The 21229-nt window shown below is 41.1% G+C and overlaps 6 protein-coding genes across 6 annotated transcripts; 3 read left to right on the top strand and 3 right to left on the bottom strand.

Annotated features, from left to right (window-relative positions):
• Positions 1-1631: 1631 nt before the first annotated feature.
• On the bottom strand, positions 1632-3242 carry CLUP02_15689 (transferase; the record flags this gene model as incomplete). The annotated part of the gene is made up of 1 exon (XM_049294613.1): positions 1632-3242. The coding sequence occupies one exon, from the start codon at positions 3240-3242 to the stop codon at positions 1632-1634; it is 1611 nt and encodes a 536-aa protein (XP_049151760.1).
• A 4633-nt stretch (positions 3243-7875) lies between these two features.
• CLUP02_15688 (uncharacterized protein) lies at positions 7876-8022 on the top strand (the record flags this gene model as incomplete). The annotated part of the gene is made up of 1 exon (XM_049294612.1): positions 7876-8022. A coding segment is annotated over one exon (147 nt), but the record flags the coding sequence as incomplete, so codon positions are not given.
• A 5237-nt stretch (positions 8023-13259) lies between these two features.
• On the top strand, positions 13260-16019 carry CLUP02_15687 (uncharacterized protein; the record flags this gene model as incomplete). Its single annotated transcript, XM_049294611.1, has 3 exons — positions 13260-14216; positions 14526-15169; positions 15881-16019. The coding sequence occupies 3 exons, from the start codon at positions 13260-13262 to the stop codon at positions 16017-16019; spliced, it is 1740 nt and encodes a 579-aa protein (XP_049151758.1).
• A 185-nt stretch (positions 16020-16204) lies between these two features.
• CLUP02_15686 (CCCH zinc finger DNA binding protein) lies at positions 16205-17746 on the top strand (the record flags this gene model as incomplete). Its single annotated transcript, XM_049294610.1, has 5 exons — positions 16205-16297; positions 16365-16598; positions 16657-16981; positions 17095-17503; positions 17644-17746. 5 exons carry the CDS (start codon positions 16205-16207, stop codon positions 17744-17746), a joined length of 1164 nt encoding a protein of 387 aa, XP_049151757.1.
• Positions 17747-17956: 210 nt separating this feature from the next.
• On the bottom strand, positions 17957-18514 carry CLUP02_15685 (acetyltransferase; the record flags this gene model as incomplete). Its single annotated transcript, XM_049294609.1, has 1 exon — positions 17957-18514. One exon carries the CDS (start codon positions 18512-18514, stop codon positions 17957-17959), a length of 558 nt encoding a protein of 185 aa, XP_049151756.1.
• A 775-nt stretch (positions 18515-19289) lies between these two features.
• CLUP02_20003 (major facilitator superfamily transporter) lies at positions 19290-21195 on the bottom strand (the record flags this gene model as incomplete). The annotated part of the gene is made up of 7 exons (XM_049297319.1): positions 19290-19510; positions 19573-19999; positions 20026-20088; positions 20155-20413; positions 20489-20548; positions 20607-20758; positions 20803-21195. The coding sequence occupies 7 exons, from the start codon at positions 21193-21195 to the stop codon at positions 19290-19292; spliced, it is 1575 nt and encodes a 524-aa protein (XP_049151755.1).
• Positions 21196-21229: the final 34 nt, after the last annotated feature.

Below are 21229 nucleotides of genomic sequence, written 5' to 3'. Positions count from 1 at the left end.
CTATAAAAAGATATAGTAATTAGTCTTAGGATTTTTATTAGTTACCGATTTCTATTATCCCGTATACTTCTAGCCTCCTAAGCCTTATGCTTTTTATAATCTTTAAATAGCTTTTTTCTTTAACCTACCTCCTCTAGGGTAGTATTTTATAAGAATAGTTAAAAGTAGATACCGGGCGGCTTATAGAAGAGCTATATAGGCTATTAAGAACTATATAGGCCGTTAAGTACGGTTAACGAAGTTAAGCCCTCTTTTTTATAAAATCGTAAATTTTAAGGACTTATTAAAAATGCTTACTTATTACTTATACGCAGTAGGGTTAGATATTTTAGAGATTTTATTTTTTACGGCCTCTTAGTACCTTATTTTATATTTTTTAGGTAGTCTTTTTTATAACTTAATTACGGTTAGGTAATTATCGCTTACTAGCGATCCTTTCTATTACTTAGTTAATTTCTTAAAATTAATAATCTCGCGCCGGGAGCTAGTATAAAAAGAAGCCTTTAAACGGCCCTCTAGAGGAGTCTTTTCTTTTCTCCTTAGATCCTTATCTTTTTAGCCTTTTCTTAGGCTAATAATAACTCTAGCGAGAGGTCGTAAGACTACTTTAGGGTAGCCGCTTTCTTCTTAAGTTAATCTCCGAGATCCGTAATATTCTTAACTCGATACTATTAGGACCTCTAAATCCCCTCTTCCCTCGTTAAACCGTCCCCTATATTATATTTTTAAATAATACCCGGGGGGTAGTTAAGGGAGCTATGAAGAAGTCGTTTAAATTACGGGCTTAAAGTTATACCTATAAGATCCTTATAATAATAGACTTTTCTATATACTATAGATCTCTTAGTTTAATAACTTTTAAAGGGTTACCTTCGTTACTAAGTAAGAATATTTACGTTTAGAAATCCCTTTTTTTAATCGCATAGTGCTCTTTTATACCGTATTATTAAGTTCGTTCGTTATACTAATTAATTAGGTAGGTAGTCGTTATATAAGTATTTCCTTTTACTAATTTAACTAGTTAATTTTTAATTACGGGCCGGCTATAGAAAAGTCGTTTAGTAAAAAAGCTACTCGGGGCGATAGTAAAAGGCTAGTTATTTAAGTAGTTTTATTAATTAATATAGTTTAACGTAATAAATATCGACCTCTCGTAAGTAATAAAGGACTACGATTACTTAATTCCGTGCGGTATTTAAGAATCGCTTTTTTTATTATCTACTTTTATAAGGTTAATTAGTACGAATCTCTTATCCCGTACGGTATTAAGAGGTCGTTTCTTTTATATAGTAAGATACCTTACCGATCTATAATAATAAAATTTAATTACTAATTAGTATTAGTATCCCTATTATAAAGTAGTTAGTTCGAACCGTAGTTAACGAAGAGATTAATTAAACTATATAAATATCTGCGTAGTTATAAAAAGGAGGTTCTAACCGTAGGTTAGGCTAGCTATAATAATCGTAAATAGGGCCCCTAATTGGCCCCTGCGCAGTCGGCCATACGCCGCGGTCGAATTGGACTTCCAATCCGACAAAAATACTTCTTTTTTGTCTGGATTCTATTTCAGGTTTCATCTCTGTCCGTGCTAACGCTAATTTACCATTGCGATTGGCTCTTTAGCCTGCCTACTCGTATTGACGCAGCGAACTGTCCTTCAACAGCCGGTCCATGGCACTTCGCTGCATACATACACTCACATCAAAGTCACCAGTGTAGGCAACATCCATGATCTGAACCAAGCCATCAATCTTTGGCATGACGCCCTGGACATACCGAGCTAACTCCCCCGTGCCCAGGAAGTCAAGCTCGTAGGTTTTGGCTCTCACCCACGACGTCACGAGGGTGTGATGAGTTCCCAAGAAGCCTTGCCATAACCGCTGAGGGCTGACCTCGTGTGCGGCGTCATGGATGTAAGCTGCAACCGCATCTGGCGTGAAGCGAGACATCATCTGCCTGATAGCGCCGGCGATAGGCCCAAGATGGATTGAGCTCGCTTCGTTGGCGGTTTTCTCAACATACCCTAGAAGGAGAGGAGATCCAACAAAAGTGTCTGGTAAGGGTGGATCGACGCAATTTCGAAGACCCAAGGTGATGTTCAGATATGCTTGTTCAGGTTTTCCTTCATGGCCGCGCGCACGGTTCATCAAAGTCCAGATATGGGCCAGAACTGCATCGAGCCGGGAGACTCGGAGTGATTGCAGGTCGTCCGGCAGGCTTGCTTGCGCAGCTTCCTTCAGCCGGGTCAACTCGGCTGCCGCGAAACGTATTTGAACATGCTCAACTGGCGCACTCATGTCCCAAGTCGGCCACGGAGGATATGTTGACGGACTGAGTTTGGTTGTTCTTAATTCGTCCGGTGGTGGCATGGTGGCTAGTGAAGCTGGTCTGACACCTGGAGGATATCCTGGTGCATCTTCTGCCCACCAGTCAAACCGATGCATCGGCAATGCTCGAGCCTTTGCAACTATTGATGCGTCCGGGAGACCTCCGGGTGTGAGCCCTGCAGCTTGGTCAAGCTGTGCTGGATCAAAGACAGGTTTGGATATGATCAGACCATCGATTGCAGTAACGTTGCCCAGTAGAACCCTCGACCTTGTTGCCCAAGAGTACATGAAGTTCATCAAGCATACAGCATCTGCGAGAGGATGCGAGACCATTGCGCTGATCCCAAAGCCTCCACACTTGAACGACGTCAGCTGAACGGCCATAGCAGGCAGCCCGTCGATAGCATTCAAAGACATGAGCGCAATCTTGGTTTTTGGCAAGAACTCGCTTTGCTGGAAGTTTGAGGCGTTCCACTCTTTCAAATTCGTCGCCCTCTCAGCCCGGCTAGGGACTATATCGCTGAGCTTTGAGTCATGAGTGGCGATGGATAACTCAACCCCGGGATCTTCGGTCGAGCCATACGCAACTACTAGCCGGCCAAGGTGTCGCGACGCTGCGTCGTCTTTGACTTGCTCGGGTGTAGCCCATTGGAGTTGCCCTGCAAAGTGCGGATAATCGTTTAGTGTTTGACTGAGTGAGTGGCTGAGGTTCCCAAAGAATTCAGTGCGTGACAACTGTGACGTTTCTGGCTTGTCGTAAAGCCATATCGCAGCCGTAGGCGTGAAACGGGCGACTGTTGAATCAAGTATTGAGAGTTTGGAGACGGCGGGCCCGGTGGAAGGTGAGTTGGGTAATATTCTCCGAGTTGCGTCGATGTTGCAACGTTGCGCAGCGCTTGTGGTTGCTGACATTCTTATTGACTCTCGTTAGGAATGGCTGTGAGAGGTTTCGAATGTTGCAGTGTCTCGCTGTGACATAAAGTGAGCTCTAACATGAACCAAGGTGCCAAGTAAGCCTATGGGCAAGATGCTGCGTGTTTAATAGGTCCAAGTCTTCAACGCGCACAGACAAGACGCTAGAGGCGAGAGACGACATGGGTGCCCGTTCGTGGTTCGGCGAGCAGTTGATGTGGCTCCGGTATGATTCATTCTGCATCATGCCTGAAGTCGACTAGCTCATCACTTGTTGATTGGGCGTTGAGTCTGATATGGCGCGCGGGAGGGTCCTGACCCCTGTTGATCTCGCTGCGATATGACCAACAAAGTGTTCTAGCGTCTAAGCGAGCTTCTGGCTGATGCATGTCAGATCACAAGTTCCCGTTCAAGCTGCTGTGCCTCACGTAGTTTGTTGATGACGAGCTGGATGAGAGTGGAACGCTTGTTCTTACCTGTGCTACTCCTAGAATATGCTCGCTTCTATATGCTCGCTAATTCATGAAGGTGAGGTTTGAGAATAACTTGGGCATGACATGGACGAATTGCGAGCGCCTCGATGTTGTACCAGCCCAGCTGGGCTTGATAGCGATGTGTGTCGGATTGGAAGTCCAATTCGACCGCGGCATACAGCCGACTGCGCAGGGGCCAATTAGGGGCCCTACTTACGATTATTATAGCCAGCCTAACCTACGGTTAGAACCTCCTTTTTACACCTACTACGCAAATATTTATATAGTTTAATTAATCTCTTCGTTAACTACGGTTCGAACTAACTACTTTATAATAAGGATATTAATATTAATTAGTAATTAAATTCTACTATTATAGATTAGTAAGGTATCTTATTACGTAAAAGAGACGACTTTTTAATACTATATAAAATAAGAAATTTATATTAATTAACCTTATAAAAATAAACGAAAAAGGAGGCGATTCTTAAATACCGTATAGAATTAAGTAATCGTAGCCCTTTATTACTTACGAGAGGTCGACGTTTATTACGTTAAACTATATTAATTAACGGAATTACTTAAATAACTAGTTTTTTATTATCGCCCCGAGTAGCTTTTTTACTAAACGACTTTTTTATAGCTAGCCCGTAATTAGAAATTAACTAGTTAAATTAGTAAAAAGAAATACCTATATAACGACTACTTACTTAATTAATTAGTATAATAAACGAGCTTAATAATACGGTAAAAAAAAGTATTACGTAATTAAAAAAGGGGATCTCTAAATATAAACATTCTTATTTAGTAATAAAAGTAACCCTATAGGAGTTATTAAGCTAAGAAATTTATAGTATATAGAAAAGTTTATTATTACGAGGATTTTATAAATACGACCTTAAGCTTATAATTTAAACGACTTTTTTATAGCTCCCTTAACTACCCCCCGGGTATTACTTAAGAATATAATATAAAGGACGGTTTAATAAGGGAGGAGGGGATTTAGAAGTTTTAATAATATTAAATTAAGAATATTATAAATCTCGGAGATTAACTTAAAAAAAAAGTAGCTACTCTAAAGTAGTCCTATAACCTCCTATTTAAGTTATTATTAGCTTAAGAAAAGGCTAAAAAAACGAGGATCTAAGGGGAAAAAAAAAGAATTTTTTAAAGGGCTAATAAAGGGCTTTTTTTTATATTAGCTCCTAGTACGAGATTATTAATTTTAAAAAATTAATTAAGTAATAAAAGGGATCGCTAGTAAGTAATAATTATTTAATTATAATTAAGTTATAAAAAAGACTATTTAAAAAATATAAAATAGGGTACTAAGAGGCCGTAAAAAATAAGATTTTTAAAGTATTTAACCCTATTACGTATAAGTAATAAGTAAATATTTTTAATAAGTCCTCAAAATCTACGATTTTATAAAAGAAAAAGCTTAACTTTATTAACTATACTTAACGGCCTATACGGTTTTTAATAGCTTATATAGCTCCTTTATGAGCTGCCTAGTATCTACTTTTAACTATTCTTATAAAATACTACCCTAATAAAAGTAGGTTAAAAAAAGAAGTTATTTAAAAATTATAAAAAGTACGAGGCTTAAGAGGCTAGAAGTATACGGGATAGCGGAAATTAATAATTAATAAAGATCCCGAGGTTAATTATTATATTTTTTTATAGTAATATAAACGTCTATTACTATTATTATAAAAAGGAACTATTGAAACTTACCCTTTTATACTAAATAAAAAGGAGGATCTTAGTAAGTATAATAGCTAGCGATTTAAAAAAGTAATAGTAATTATTAAAAATAATAAAAACGAGAGTAGTAGCGAGATAGTAAGAGGAAGCGGGAATCTCTTAAACCTTAATAAATTCGTTAAGTAGTAAAAGTACGGATTTATTATAACTAGCGCGCAGATTAAATATATCCCTATTAAAATTAAATATACTAACGATTACTAATATAGGCATAAGCTAGAGCACGACCCTTAATAAGTTAAGGTAAAAAAAAAGAGGACAAAACCCGATTTTAAATAGAATCCTAATCCTTTATAAGTAAATAAATATTAACCTAGACTATTAGGGGACGTAGATATATAAAATCGTAAATTAGCTTAATAGTAAGTAAATTAACGTAGTATTAATTTATTTAACTAAGGTCTATAAGAAAAAGGGGCTATAGGGGTAACCCCTATTTTATAAAATCGCAAACGACCTTAGTTATTAACTAAACGAATAGTTCGCGAGCGTAAGCCTAGGAATTATAAAAGTAGTTAATAAATTCCTTTACGGGCGAGGGGTATTACTAATATAATTATAATTATAAGAGCTATACGAAATACTAATAGTAATAATTATAAAGGAGGAATTCGTATTATAAAATTAGATATAAGTCGATAGAGCGTATAATTATTTTAACGAATTTAAGAAAAGGGTAAACGACCTAAATTTCCTCCCTATAATTACTAACGGAAATCTATTATTATAAAAGGATATACCGGGGCAAAATATAGTACTAAAAGTACGATAATCGATAATTCTACCTATTTCGATCTATAACTTATTACCGTTATTAATACGAAATTCGGTACCGATCGGTTAATAAGAAAAGAGGTAAATAACCCGAAGTTATTAATAATATATAGCGACGTAAGGATCGTATATAAATACCGAAAATCTAATAATAAATATAAAGTAATTTATAAACCTTAAAAAGATCTTTTTAAAAAAGAAATTATATTCTAGGGGGAAGTATAAGGTTTTATAAAAAACCCTAACGATATTTTATAATTATTATAAAAAAGTTAGAATTAGGGAATACTAGTACTATTTAGTAATTAATATCGTACTCGTAAGTAAAGCTTCTAATTATTATTACGAAGCGGTACGTAATTTCGATCGAAACGACTTTTTTAATATAATTAACGCAATCCGAAGCCGCTTTGAGACTTATAATAAGAACCTAGAGCTCCTATCTAAGCTACGAGCGATTTCTTTAATATTTATAACTAAGATAATAAAAAGTAAATTACGAATAGAGATCTTTAAAGAGCTTATTAATTAAATCGATAAGCTAGCGAAAACCTAGCTAAATAAGGGGATAAATAAGTAAAAAGTTAGATATCTTTATATTATAATCTAGTATATACTAGAGGTAAAAATAACTTTATATTAAGTACCCGAAGATTACGAGACGCTTTACTCGAAGCTAAGATCTAGCTTTAATATTAAAATAAGAATACCGTACTAAACTTACTTCTAAGTATATAACGGCCCTTATTAATAATATTAAGTTAATCGAACGTATAATAAAAAAAAAAGAGGCTAGATATAGTATTCGCTAGTAAAGAGGCCTAGATTTATTAAATAAATAAAAGTTTAACTTATAAGTAGGGTAATAAAAGAGGTAATATTATATTTATAAAAAGGATAGATATTAATTAAGTAACTATTTTACAAAAGAGCGTATTAAATTATATAAAAAGTATAAAAAGTTAAGGGTAGTAAATAGTAAAACTAGCTCTCGTTAGTTTAACTAATTCCTTATTATATATAAGGGTAGATTTAGGAGTACGGAACCTAGCGACGGTAGCTAAAGTAGCGGCCTAAAGTATATACTCCCTATAAGAAATTTAGAAAATAAAAAAGATTTTACCCCCTATATTAACGAATTAAATTATAATAAAATCGACGATATTAACTACTCTTTTTTTACCCTATTAGCCTTTAGAAAATATACGAAGCTAAACGAATAGAAAGTAGTAAAAGCTCTTAATAAGTAGGCTTTTATTTATAGATAATAAAAGAAGGTCCCTTAGATAATAGATATAGAAGTAGTTAAAAGGGTAAATTTAATAGGGCCGAAGCCTATTCTCTTAACGATTAAAGAAAAGACGCTATTTTTTTTAATATTTAAAAAAAAAGAATATAGTACTAAGTAAATCTAGGGGTAGCTAGAGGGGTCCTTTTTATACTACCTAGATCCCTCGAATACTAAGCTCGTATAAGTACTCTATATAAGTAAAAAGTACGGCTTAGATAATTTCTATAGGATTATTCTAAATATTAGGGTATTATAATAGTTAATTAAAAAAAAAGGGTAATTCTAAGTACTATAAAAGATCGCGTTAGTAATACTTAATATATTAATAGCGGGTATTACGAGGATTAGTTTTAGCTTAAGTAAGGAAATTATCGCCCTAGGTATAATAAAAATAGAGACGTATTTCGGAATAATAACTTTTTATATTTTACCTATTAATACCCTATTTCTCTTATATTTAAAAGATATAGATTAATTAGGTATTATATTTAATAATACGAGGAATAGAATTTTTCGTAATAAGTATTTTAAAATAGTCGAACGACAATGGGGGTATGCGTTTATAAAGCTTACTAATAATATAAAGTTAATTAATTACCTAACGGAAAGTAAGCTTAAAAAACTATACTAGAGATTTAGGTACCCGTTAGTTACGAAGCTATATAACCTCCTAAAGTAATTAAGTAATAATAATATCGAAATAGGGGCGCTAGAGTAGTTAATAAAAGTATATTATTAATACTAAATAAATACGTAGAGCCTACGTAAATTTAAGTTTAAATTACGTAATAAGCTTAACTTTAACTAAGAAATCGTCGTCGATATTTTTTATTTAAATAGTTAGTTAGTAATATATATAATTAACGTAGCTATATCCTTCTAAATAAGGTAATTCCTCTAGGATTTATAAGTAAAAATAATATAAGTAGCCCTACGAAAAAGCTAGATTAATATATACTAAGGACCGCTAAATAGTATTAAAACCGATACTAATACTGACTTTAAGTTAGTAAAATTTAGGGATAATACGACGGCCTACGGTATATAGCTAAAAGTCGTACTTATTAAAGCGCACTATAGTATTAGAAAAGTAGAAAGGGTATATTAGTAATTAAAAAGGGCGTTTAGAATTATTAAAAAGCAAAATCTAGATTCTATTAACGACGAATACCTCTAAATAGTACTTAAATACTATAACGATACTATAGGGCCTAACGGACTTATACTAACGCTATTAGTATTTAGAGTATATTTAAAAACGACCTTAGCCTTATTACCGTCGCTAAGTATAAGCTAACGAGCCCGAGTAATTAAAAAAGTAATATAAGTACTACGCGAGGTAAGTATAAAAAAGTAAGTTAACGAGGTAATTATTATACGTAATAAGCTTAATATAGGGGGTAATCTGGATATATTACTAAATTTAAATATATAAATATAGCGCGAAATTACTTAATAATAGGCTAGGCTATATAAATTAATTTTTGTTAACGAGCGCTCTTATATAGTTACGAGAGATCGTAACTAGCTACTTAAAGTATTAATTACGGTAGTTAGACCGTATTATATAAATCTTAACGAGGTAATTTTTAATTTATAAAAAGAAGAAGAGCTAGGGGAAACTATATAACTTGCGGTAGAGGTATAGGAAATTATCCTTAATAAAATCGTCGTAGTAGTATTAATAAACGACGAGGAAAAGGAAATTATTAAAAGGGTACTAATACTACTAATAAAACGTTATAAAAAACTATAATAGTAAGCCCTAACGCCGTAATTTATTACTAATAACGAGGTAATTAATACTTTTTATATAGTAAAAAAGAAAGCCGATTTCGAGCTAGCAGTTAAATTACGTAAAGAAGGCGTAATTATAATTACTAAAAAGCCGTATAAGGGATTAAATCTTATTAAAGTAAATACTCTTTACGATCGAGGGGTCTATCGATTTATTTTATATAACTTAAAAAAATATATAAACCTCTATATATTTAAATTATAAATAATTCGTAAGATTAAAAGGAAAGGAATACCCTAGCTATATAAGAAGTCTAAATACGTAATTTAGGGGTACGGTAATGTTAAAAAGGCGACGCTACTTATATAATCGCTTACTATATAGCGCTATAGCTAACGATTAATAATAATACTAATAATATCGCTACGGAAAAAGGGATACGAGATTTAGAGCCGTAATATTACTTAGGCCTATACCTAATCGGCTATAGGGCTTATAAAAAAATTCCTAGTCTATTTACCGAAGGAAATAGCTAGTAAGTACTTAGAAAGTACGATTATTAAAATACTTAAGCTATTATATAGGCTTATAGAATCGGGTACTTATTAATAGGCTATATATTACGATTTTTATATTAATTAACTATTAATAGTTACCTCTACGTACGACTTATGCTTATTAATCGCGGAGTACGAAGGTAATTAATTTAGGATTATTAGAATATAGATTAATAATATATTAGGCCTATTTAACATTAACTTTATAAAAAAGGAGGATAAGGAGCTCTAAAAAGCGGGCTTTGTAATAAAGCTAAAAAAGGTCCTTATAATAAATACCCCCTTAGTATTTAATAGTAGGATTTTTATAATCGAAAGGGAAACCGTTGTTTTTTAATAAAAGGGGTAGGGTAAGAAGATTAACCTTATCGATCTAAATATAATTAATATTAAGAAGTAATATAAGGCTAAGCTCGCGCGAGGGGTATATATTATAAGTATTTATTAGCTTAAGGTAACTTTTAACTACGCTAAAGTAGCGTAGGCTATAGATCTAACTAAATAAGATATCGAGGTACTTAATAAGTAGCTTAAGTAGTAATAAACGAATCTTAATCGAAGTCTTATTTACTACCCAATTAACCTTATAATTAATAAGCTTTATGTTTTTATTAATAGGTTATTTACGAATAATAACGACCTTACTTCGTAATTAGGGTATATTATTATCCTAGTTAACGAGAGTATAAATAAGAGCGAATTTACTATATATAATAATATAATCTACTACTCGTTAATTAAAAATAAGCGGGTAACGAGAAGTATATTAATATTAGAAGTTTATAGTATAGTTAACGGCGTTAACCTCTCTTACGTAATTTTAATAACGCTAAAAGAAATTACCGATCGAATTAGCTTTTTACCTATTTTAATAATTATTTATATTAATTCTTACTTACTATACGAATACCTCGTTAAATTAGGAATAACAAAGGAAAAGAGGCTTATAATCGATATTATAGCCCTTAGGTAATCGTATAAAAGGTATAAAATACTCGAGATCCGTTAGATTAATAATAAAAACAACCTTATAAACGCTTTTATAAAAATAGTACTAAATAAGGGATTAAAATAATTCGTAAGTAGCGGAAAAGTTATTATATAAATAGAGGGATAAGTTATATAAAAAGAATAAAAAAAAGGGGGAAAAGGAAACGACTTAATAAACGGGCCCGAGGTCGAATTATATTTCTAATTATAGCGGTTAAATTAATAAAAAAAAAGAAAGTTAGTATTAGATTAAAAGTCTAATTTAACTATAGTATATAGCTAACTATATAGGGGCTAATTAGGGGCCCTATTTACGATTATTATAGCTAGCCTAACCTACGGTTAGAACCTCCTTTTTATACCTACTACGCAGATATTTATATAGTTTAATTAATCTCTTCGTTAACTACGGTTCGAACTAACTACCCTGTAATAGGGAGACTAATAATGTAACTATGTACTCGACTGTGGTTTAGAGCAGAATTAGGGCCTCTAATAATGGATTAAAATGTGTGAGAACAGTGCTGGAGGATCGTCTAAAACTCGAGAGCTATGCCCAGTGCCCAAATGCTATTCCGAATATCACTAGAGTGATGTGGAAGCTAGCTGGATCGTTAGTTCCCCAATACTTCTAAAATGATCTCCTAGTATAGAATTCACGTCTGTGAAATAGAACAGCTGAGGTCTGTTCAGAAATAAGCAACATAGATACTTCCTCGGAATCCTTCGCCCGAGGCATGGTCAGATGGTCGGGCTTAATGTGCCGCGAATTGAAGTCAGCTTTCTCACACCGGTCTTAGCTGGCAGAAGCTCGCATCTCGACTTTTGCCTATTAACTTGTCCAAACTATTTACACGTATATTATCATAATCGAAAGCTCATTGAAAACTTAGACGCACCCTCAGCCGCAGAGAGTGTTCCAGCGGCTGCGCCAAAGAAACCAGTAAGATGTCTTGTACCTTGAGGGAAGAAGGCGGACCAGCAACCGCGGATATCATCATTGGAGCGAGCGGCTGGATAATGCCGAGATCGTGTGGGCTGTGTTCCCGGGACTTGTTAGTGGTGGCTGAGTACAGCAAAGAGACTAGAGCTCATGGATATCGAGGTTGCTGAGGCATCAGCTCTCATATCTCGTGCCCAACTCGAACAAAGGAAAGTACTGAATGGCCGTGGGGAGGACATGTACGCAGTGAGAATGGCACACGTAGCTTCTCGATGCAACCCCATGTCAAGTTAATTATATGCGATGTGATGTGTACATCAGGCGTCATGGCCTATCGGATCGATCACCCTATGGAACGAATCCTATTATCACCCTTAGCTAGATACATCAAAGGTGGCTGCTCCCAGCTTGACGGCTATCTGGCCGGCGGCACAGTAATTGTCACGAGTTATGGCACGCAGCAATGGGCATACGGAGTGTGGTAAAAGTGGCTTAACTATCAAAGTGGAAACAGACAAAAGGAAAAGGTCTATATACACGATGTCTGAGATAGACACGTGATTTAGCACGTGACGGGCACTTCGTGAGGTGCGATTACTATCCCTGTTACGTGACAGTAATGGAAGTAAGCACAAGACTGCAGTCTGGTATGAAGCACTCGTTGAGGTGGTATAGCCGAGGGTGGTCAGATATTAGTGGCTCTCAACGATACTACCACCTTGACCTGCAGCAGTTCTTCCCGATCAGGGAAATTGCTTTGCCCATCTATTTAGGGCCGAGCCGACTGGAGTCAACCGTAAATGCTTGCTCTGTTCGTCCCCGCACTCCAAGCCATAATCGCGGTACCGAGAATCATTCTGAGTGGATGTCACGGTTTGTGCGAATAGATGCACACGTGCGGCGGGAAGGCTGGGGGCCCTTCCATCCATGCTACCTAAGATCCTTCAAGTGCTAGCTCGCTCTTCTTGGACCAGAATGATGTGCCCGCACTCCTCAGCTTCCACACTGAGACGACACGCAGTAGATGCAGACACCTGTCGCCCAGCCACAACCTACAATATGCACGCACCTTTTCTCCGGCAGAACCTCGTGGGGAAGCCTAAGTTGCGCGCCTTCATAGGGCTGATGTTTTGGGACAGACATGATGCAAGGCCGGTGGGCAGTGCTGGTAAGGTGGCACTGCCCCTACGTCGGGCGCGATGCAGCTTAGGGCTCGTCTGGAGATCGTGACTATCTGTCTGTTCTCAAAGCATCGGAATTCGGTCTCAGTCAGTATATATTAAGACTAGTTGCTTCTCGACACCAAAGATGAATTCGCAATACTAATCATCATATACCACATCTCAAATATTTCTTTTCTTCTGTTCTCTGGTTTTATCATATTCCTTTCCCTTTTCTCCTTGCAGTCCCCAAAGTCATTTCTTTCAACCCTTATACTCCGCATAAATTATTACTATCTCATTTCCTTATACTAATCATTCACAATGCCCATGCTCACGTCTATTCGCAGCCGCTCAGGCTCTCCCCCGGCCATGCCCAGCTCTAAGCTTGACAGCCGTGCTCCTTTTCCTAATCAATCACCTGAGATTGATAACATTCAATTCCCGCGCTCTTGGGAAGCGGCTTGGGAAGCAGCGGGCCAAACCAACTTTGAGCGCGCGCAAGCTTTTCTGTTCTTCTACCGTGGAGATGACGCTTCTACCAACAGCGAGCTCCGATCCATCGCAGCAAATCCCAGGCATCGAGATGTCGTCTCTCTTGCAGCTTCAGTCCAGCGAATTGTCTTTGGCAACCGCCACTCGACCTTCAACACAACCTCCCTTTTGCAGTGGATGCGTTTCGTGCTCATTAAGAGCCAAGCTCTTACATCTACCAAGACGAATGCAGTTCGCGATTTCTTTTTTGACCCATCGGTAGCTCGTAACCTACCTCAGCTCCCCCAAGACCCGATTGTCTATCAATACCCAGCAGCCCCTTTGAAAGTCATGATCATTGGTGGAGGTCCCACAGGCCTGGCTTCTGCGATTGCTCTGGCCGAGAAGGCTGGGGCCAGAGTGGAGGTCCATCTTTACGAAGGCAGATGGATTCAGCAGCCGGGTAGCTCTTTCGTCAGTTACCCACCAGGGGCCCGTCGTCGCGACCAGGTAGTCAGGCTCCAAGACACCGTGACAGACTTGATGAGCGATAGAACGAGACAAGCTGTCTTTGGCGGAAATCCAGAGCGTGTTTGGCCTGGTTCCAGCAATCTCCAGATCCGCAAGCTCGAAGACGGTCTCTTGCGACGGGCACAAGACAGCCAGTTCCGCGATCTCATCTTCCTACATGCCTCACAGGTCAGACAGGACAATCTTTCGGAGTACGGCGACTTCCACCTGATGCTTGGTGCCGACGGCGCTGGTTCTTGGCTTCGCAGTGCTTACTTTCCGGGGCAAGAAGAGGAGGTTGGAAAGAGCTATGCCCTAGGGCTTGCTTTTGATCGGCCTCGTGGTCTTCCTTTCTCACAGCCCATCAACATCTTCCTCACCATGGGCCAAACTCGCTACCTCCTCAATGCCAGCGACTTCGATGGCACAGGATATCTCAACATGCAGTTGACCGAGACTGAATGGCACCAAATGGTCTCCGTAGATGGCCATCCTTGCACATTCGGGCGACCAAGTTGCCTGAAGGTCGACGACTGTCTGCCTCATGGCTTTGAGGAGAACCAGGTCTTTGCACCGTCTCAGCAACCTGACAGCCCGTTGTGGAAGGCAATACTTGATGGTCTGGAGCTTTACGGTTTCAAGCAGTGCGAATTGAAAAACATTGTTCGCATTCCCATTGTTGTACGCAGGATCAACAAAGCCGTCGAGCAGGTTCCGCAGTGCGACTCTACAGCCCTGCGCCGACCCCACGGTCTGGTTGCCTTGGCTGGGGATGCGGCAATGACGGTGCACTTCTGGCCTGGGAGAGGTGCGAACTCCGGCATGAAGGCAGGCATTGCTTGGGCCGATGAAGTTACTCGTGCTCTCTTCCACGGCCAATTCGTTGGTCTTCAGACCTCTTCGCTGGGGATGTATCACGACTTTCTGCAAAAGCTCCAAGAGCGGGAGCACGGCGGTCGCAGCTTGCCCATCGTCAAGCAGACCGGCGATCCTGATATGATGGCCTGGCTGATGCGCAACGCTCGACTTATCCCGCATCACGTGGCGATGGAGTGGCTAGTCGGTCAGATGCGTCGTGATGGTGTCCGCATTCAAAGGCGTGCCGACTGGGCTTTTGAGCAGGTTAACAACCTCGAACTGCAGCTTCGGGAGATTCTCGAGAAGATGGATGTCGTTACCCTTCAGGAGATGGCCGCGACGTTCCCATGGCCTACGCAGGAAATGGCCGGGGCCGAAGTCCTTCCGGAGAGGTCTGTAGTTGACGCCTGCTTGAGTGGCCGTAGGCCGACAGAAATTTCGAAGGTTGAAAAGCAAACAAAATCGAAAAAGCAAGACAAGAAGAAAAAGAGGGCAGAAATTTCCGTATCCGCCTCTGAGATTTCGCCGGCGTTCTTGGCTAGCCTGGTGACTCATAACAAACCAGCTCAGCGGTCTTCTTGGCGTTCATTCAGCTTTAGCAGAACGCCTCAAGCTGTCCAGTCGTAGTTCTCTCACCAGGACAGCGGATTTGCGAAAGGTTCAAAAGAATGAAAGTTGCTGACGGTGGCTGTTCGTGGTTCTGGTAATACGGCATGAATGGGTGGAATTTACACGAATCAAAATCTGGAACTCGGAAAGGGAACTTTAGCTGGCGTTTTGAGTAGTTGGGTTTTGCTTAGCATGGTATTGGAGTCAGTGGAGTTGTCCTGCTTGAAATTTAGCGATGAGAATAATTGAATAAGCCTTTGTAATCAATGTAACCAAATAATTACTGCTTGTTGTAATTTGTTCTAAATGATGTCATCGTTGATATAACTCATAAGCTGTACATCGATATCGAGCGGTGCAGGCGTTGTCGTGATCCCCTTCTGAAACACAGCCTTTCCTGAGAAGAACGATAGGTTCCGCTTTGATTATGCAGTTGGTCATTCAGTTTGCTTCTCTGAAGACTTAAAGTGCAAGTCCGCGCCAACACAAGGCAGATTCACCACGTCAAATCTGGCCGACCACTCGCCGCAGCAGGCCAACCAATATGCGGCCAGCCCCAATATCTTGAATCGCGGCGGTGCTGTTGAAGGAGGCCTGGCGCCAAACCATGTGCCACAGAATCGGCCTCTTTAATTCGCTGATGGCAATGCAGTGCAACCAACCCGTACGCCTTGAAGCCCTCAAGGCTGCGTGACTTCACCGCGTGAACAGCTTTACTTAAATAGAGGCAGTTGGCACTCCAAGGGCTATTGATTGAACTTGAGGTCATGTACAAGTTTCTCCCGATCACGTCTCACAGAAATCGGTGAGTGTTCAACATGTCAAACGCAGACAGCCAAGGACCGCTATCGCTGGAAAAAAGATGGCAAATGTGCAAAATTCAGGATGACCACAAGGCTTCCCTCATTGAGGTATTTTCGTACTCTCTGGCTGGTTCATGCATGATTTGCCAAGTACCTAACTGACCGGCCCACTCAGGATTTGTTCTCTCACATTGCAGAGCTTTCCGACAAGCTCTCCGAGGTTAAGATGGAGCTAAAGGAAAAGAAGATGCTGGTACGGTCTCTTTTCGATACCGATGACAGGATCAAATATCAGATCGAAAAGTTGCAAAACGAGAAAGCATGTTGTACAACCCGCTTTACCAGTCAGAAAGACACTGACCCAGCTAGGACAAACACTGTTTTGCAATGGTCCTCGTTGACGGCGACTGTATGCCAGTAAGTCGGAAATGTTCAACCTTTTTGCTTGCCATCTACCAATATCTCAGTTTTCTGATGACTTGGCGAACAATCAGTTTCTGGATGATCTTATTGAGCAAGGACTCGAGGGAGGCAAGAAAGCTGCAAGCCTTTTACGTCTCGCTGTTTTTGATGAGCTAAAGGCCATTGACCCCTGCCTTCCGCATCACTTACAACTTGCCGTCCGCGTTTACGCCAACTTGAAGGGTCTGGCCAAGACTTACACCGAAATGGGCATTATCCCTGATCCGAGCGTTTTGGATGATTTCGTCCGAGGCTTCAACATGTGGAACGCAATGTGCGACTTTGTTGACGCGGGTAATGGCAAGGAGTGTACGGATGAAAAGTTGAAGGGTGAGTGAACTTACAAAAGCATCCAAAGGGCGACGACTAAGATCTTCCAGCAAATTTTGAGTCTAGTGTGTCCGATGTTCACTGTCGACATGTTTTGTTTGGTGGTTCGGCAGATAGCGGTTACGCTCGCGTGTTGGGATCGTACCTCGATAACGATGAGATTCGCAAGAAGGTCGTCCTTCTCGAGGGACCTCCATTTGCGCAGGAGCTAGCCGAGATTAAAGACCAGTTCCGCGTCGCTATTTTCAACAGGGTTTTCAGGCGTCAGAAACTGTTCAACAACATCAAGCGTAAGGTTTCATATAACATCACACCACCATTGACGCCCTCGCCCAACTATGCGTCAGCCGCTGCCAGAGCTCCATCGGTTCTCGCTGGAGACCTGCCAGTACGCCAACAAGCCATGGTCAACTCCAGGATGCCTCCTTTAGGGCAGGTGCTTCGGAACAAGGCCGGGCAGCGAATTGATCCACCACTCGATTTTACCCACCAGGACTTCATTCTGATGAAGAACCGCAAGTTGTGCAACAGTCTTCATCTTTTGGGTAGATGTCCCTATAGGGAAGCTTATGGGAAGTGTTCGCACGAGCACAAAGGCAGGCTGAGCCCGAAAGAGTTGCAAGTTCTCTGGGCTGTCGCTCGTCAGTCTCACTGCCATACAGGTCTCAGCTGCACCGATCCAAATTGCGTATTTGGCCACCAGTGTCCTCGGGAGAGTTGCAATGGGGCAAGCTGCCGCCTGAGATTCCCGCTAGAGTTGCATAACATTGACAAAAGACCTACTCGATGATACTCGGAGAGGACGCACCATTGCTGCATGAGGAAAGTCGATGAAGTTATGAGTACTTCTAAATGAAGCATAGAGTCTACTAGAACGTCTAAGGGTGTAACACCTGAGATAGAGTCCCCAACGCAATCAAATCTAACCTGAAATATATATACTCCAAACTTCTATTGTGTTCGTAACAGGGCCATTCAGAGTTTCTTCACCATAATGTTATCAGTTTGGATCACTGATCCAATGGCAAAGTCATGGGTGCCACATTCCTCATATCCCCATTTCCCATACGCCTTTTGCGCCCGAAGATTGTCTTCCCAGACGCCCAACCACATGTGCTTGAACCCTTGTTCCCTAGCCATGTCTTCTAACCTGTCTGCCAGAAGCTTTGCAGCGCCCGTGCCTTGTGCCTTTGGATACATGTAAATTCTCTGCAGCTCAACAGTACCGTCAAGATGTGAGATACATGGCTCTGAGGAGCCCCGGGTGAGCATGGCGAAACCCAGGATGTCTCCAGTAGGATCAACCGCGAGTAGTGTGTCTTTGTTTGAGTCGTCGAGATCTTTTGTGATGGCTTCGAGGCTGTAGGACTCCTCTAGGAACGCTTGGAGCTCATGCGGCTCGACTGAATGGCCGAATGTGACCGTGAAGACATGGGTGGCGAGCTCTGATATTGCTGTGGCGTCATCAAGAGTTGCTGGCCTGAGCGTGGCCGTCACGCGAACGCCTTCTTGGACCTTGGAGGACTTTGTCATGGTCGATGTAGTCAAGGTTGAGAATAAATTGTAGTGAATCGGGATATGCGTGGCGTTACGTGGCGTGCTTTTTTGGTGCAATTGATGGCCCACAACGATGGCAGATCTGATCGGATGGTTCGGATTACTTCTCAAGCCCAGCGATCTGGTTCTAACGCCCTTTTGTACGGTTCCAAGATATCCCAGACCTGTTATCATCTTCATTTGACCCTAGCCAGAAGACTTTCCCAAAATCGATGCTTCTGGAAGACACGTCGCTAAAAACGCTAAATTCCCACTGACAGGGCGCGTCGAGCCGCATCGGCTGTTGTCTCCGTGCGGCTATTAGAGGAAAGTCTCGCCTTTGTTAGGGCGCCTTATTGTCAAGCCACAGGTCAAGATGCAAACTGATTGGTTGCATCTGCTCAAAAGTCTCCATCTGGCCTGCGCCCTTGGCACGACACCGGTCATGACCGAAATCTGCACTCGATTTATCTCCATCACATCAACAGAACCAGATGTTCTGGACAATTCTCGAAAGTGACGTATCTAGGTGGAAGTTCTTCCGAGTCTTTTCCACTTGATGTTTCAGAGCAGAAATCTCAGGCGCTAAAGATATCTTCGCACGTCGATTGACCTACCTTTATCATGACTCAGTCTACATTCTCAGAGTCTCAAACATTCAGTGATGAAGGAATCTCAATGATATTGGAATTTAAGGTATAAGCTACCGGAATGTTTGCTAGATGAACGACGAAACAGAAACTGAAGACTTAGCTTGATTGATGTTACCCATTTAAACTCCAGCAATCCCATGTGCTTGGGCGCGTTCCGACTTTTCCTCCCTGTTCTTCTGTCTCGTACCAAAGATGACGATACCACACACAGCAGCACTTGAAATCGCAACGAAGAGAGCACTCACTGTGGAGAACCAACCCACACCAATGCCCTGAATACCTGGAAGTACCACTGCCGTACCGATGGCAGCAAAAGTGTACCTGATGAAGTAGTTGCCAGCTAGCAAAATACTGTCAGCGTATCTGGCACTAGGCCGAGGGGAGGAGGTTGAGCATGCTTACCCATGACTTCAGCTGCCCTCTCTCTGAAGACATCTAAACAGTAACTGTTAAGACACGGGAAGCAGACCATCTGCGCAACGCCTTGCAAGAACATGCAGATGACGGGGAGTGGGATACCGCCCTTAGCCTTGTCGATTGCCCATCCATAGATGATGGTGGTCGCCGGGATGACAACCCCTAGCGCGATAAAGGCACTCCGTAGACGGTCTTCCGGAATACGCCGTCCCCTCTTAGCGATCCACTTCTTCACGGTGTAATCGGCATATCGGCCGCCAAAAAAGGTACCAACGAGATATCCTGCTCCAGGTGCCAAGAAGAAGAATCCTGACTGCAGAGGGGAGGTAAGGTGGAATCTCGGGTTGATAACGTAGCGAACTGGTGTCAAGAGAACCTGCATATTCCACAGGACAGACGATGCCGCAACACCCTGGGTGCATAGTCAGCTGATGATACACATTGGTGAAGGGCCTTACCGCCGTAGGCTGTAGCTACACATCCACTGGGACGGCCGTTGTTCTACCGTAATCGGTCTGGTGAACACCTCAAAGGCTCGTTGATGACGAAAGGGCGAGGAGAACTCACGACGATGAGGATCTTGGGGTACCGAAATAGACTGATGACTCGAAACGGATTCGCCCACTCCCAGATCTGGCTAATCTTCTCTTTGGTTGTCATTCCCTCCAATTCTTCAGACCACTTTCCGTGACTTGTTTCCGGGAGGAATGCGACTGCCAGGACCATAGCAGCGCCACCGAGAGCGCCCTGGAACCAGAAAAGAGATTTCCAGGTTGAGTACGTAACGATGACACCTCCGATGAAAGGACCAAGAGCAGGCCCGATACTTATGAAGAGTACATGTATCAGCCATGAATGTTCGATCGACCAGAAAACGGAGCGTGAAGGGGCTTGGACTCACAGGGTGCCTCCAAGAAACCAACCCAATGCCGTGCCACGTTCAGTCGGACGATAAATGTCACTGAGACAGGCAGACCCAACGATAAGGAAAGAGGTTCCGGCAAATGCAGTGATTGAACGGAAGATGAAGAAAGCTGGCAGATTGGGGGAAACCGCTGTAGCCAGTGAAAACGTGCAGAACAACACTGTCGATATGACGAAGATCTAGGACATTTAGTTCAAGTGTAGGGCGAGATATATGCCAAATTGGCCGATTGAGAGCTGACTGCAACTATGATACATGACGGTGGGATGTACAAAGGTGGTTTTGCTTACCCATTTTCTACCGTAGACCTGACTTAATGGGCCCCAGAAGAGAACACCGATGCCCATCATTAATAGGAAAAGAGCATTGGTAAAATTGATGACTGTTCCAGTTGTGTTGAAAGCCGCTGCTACCTCCGGCAACGCTGAGAGCACGAGCAGTGAAGCTAGGTTAATGCCCAAACCAGCGAAGGACACGATGGCTGTGATAATTCGCTTACGACCGGGTGTAAAGCGATCGTAGACTGTCTCATCTTCACGGTACGAGTATGGTCGGCTGGGCGTTTGAGCAATAATGTTCACACCCTTCTCAGCGTTGGAGGTTCTCAACGCAAGCAGGTCGGGAGGTAATTCGTCCTTCCTCGTGGGGACCTCTGACAATGTGTGTTCAGACATGATGGACATGATGATGGTGATGATTCGAACATGGAATAGAAGC

This window comes from Colletotrichum lupini, chromosome 8 (assembly GCF_023278565.1).
Source record: "Colletotrichum lupini chromosome 8, complete sequence".
Classification (NCBI taxonomy): Eukaryota; Fungi; Ascomycota; class Sordariomycetes; order Glomerellales; family Glomerellaceae; genus Colletotrichum; species Colletotrichum lupini.
Note: the sequence above shows the minus strand (reverse complement) of the source record. Positions and strands in the feature narration are given on the sequence as shown.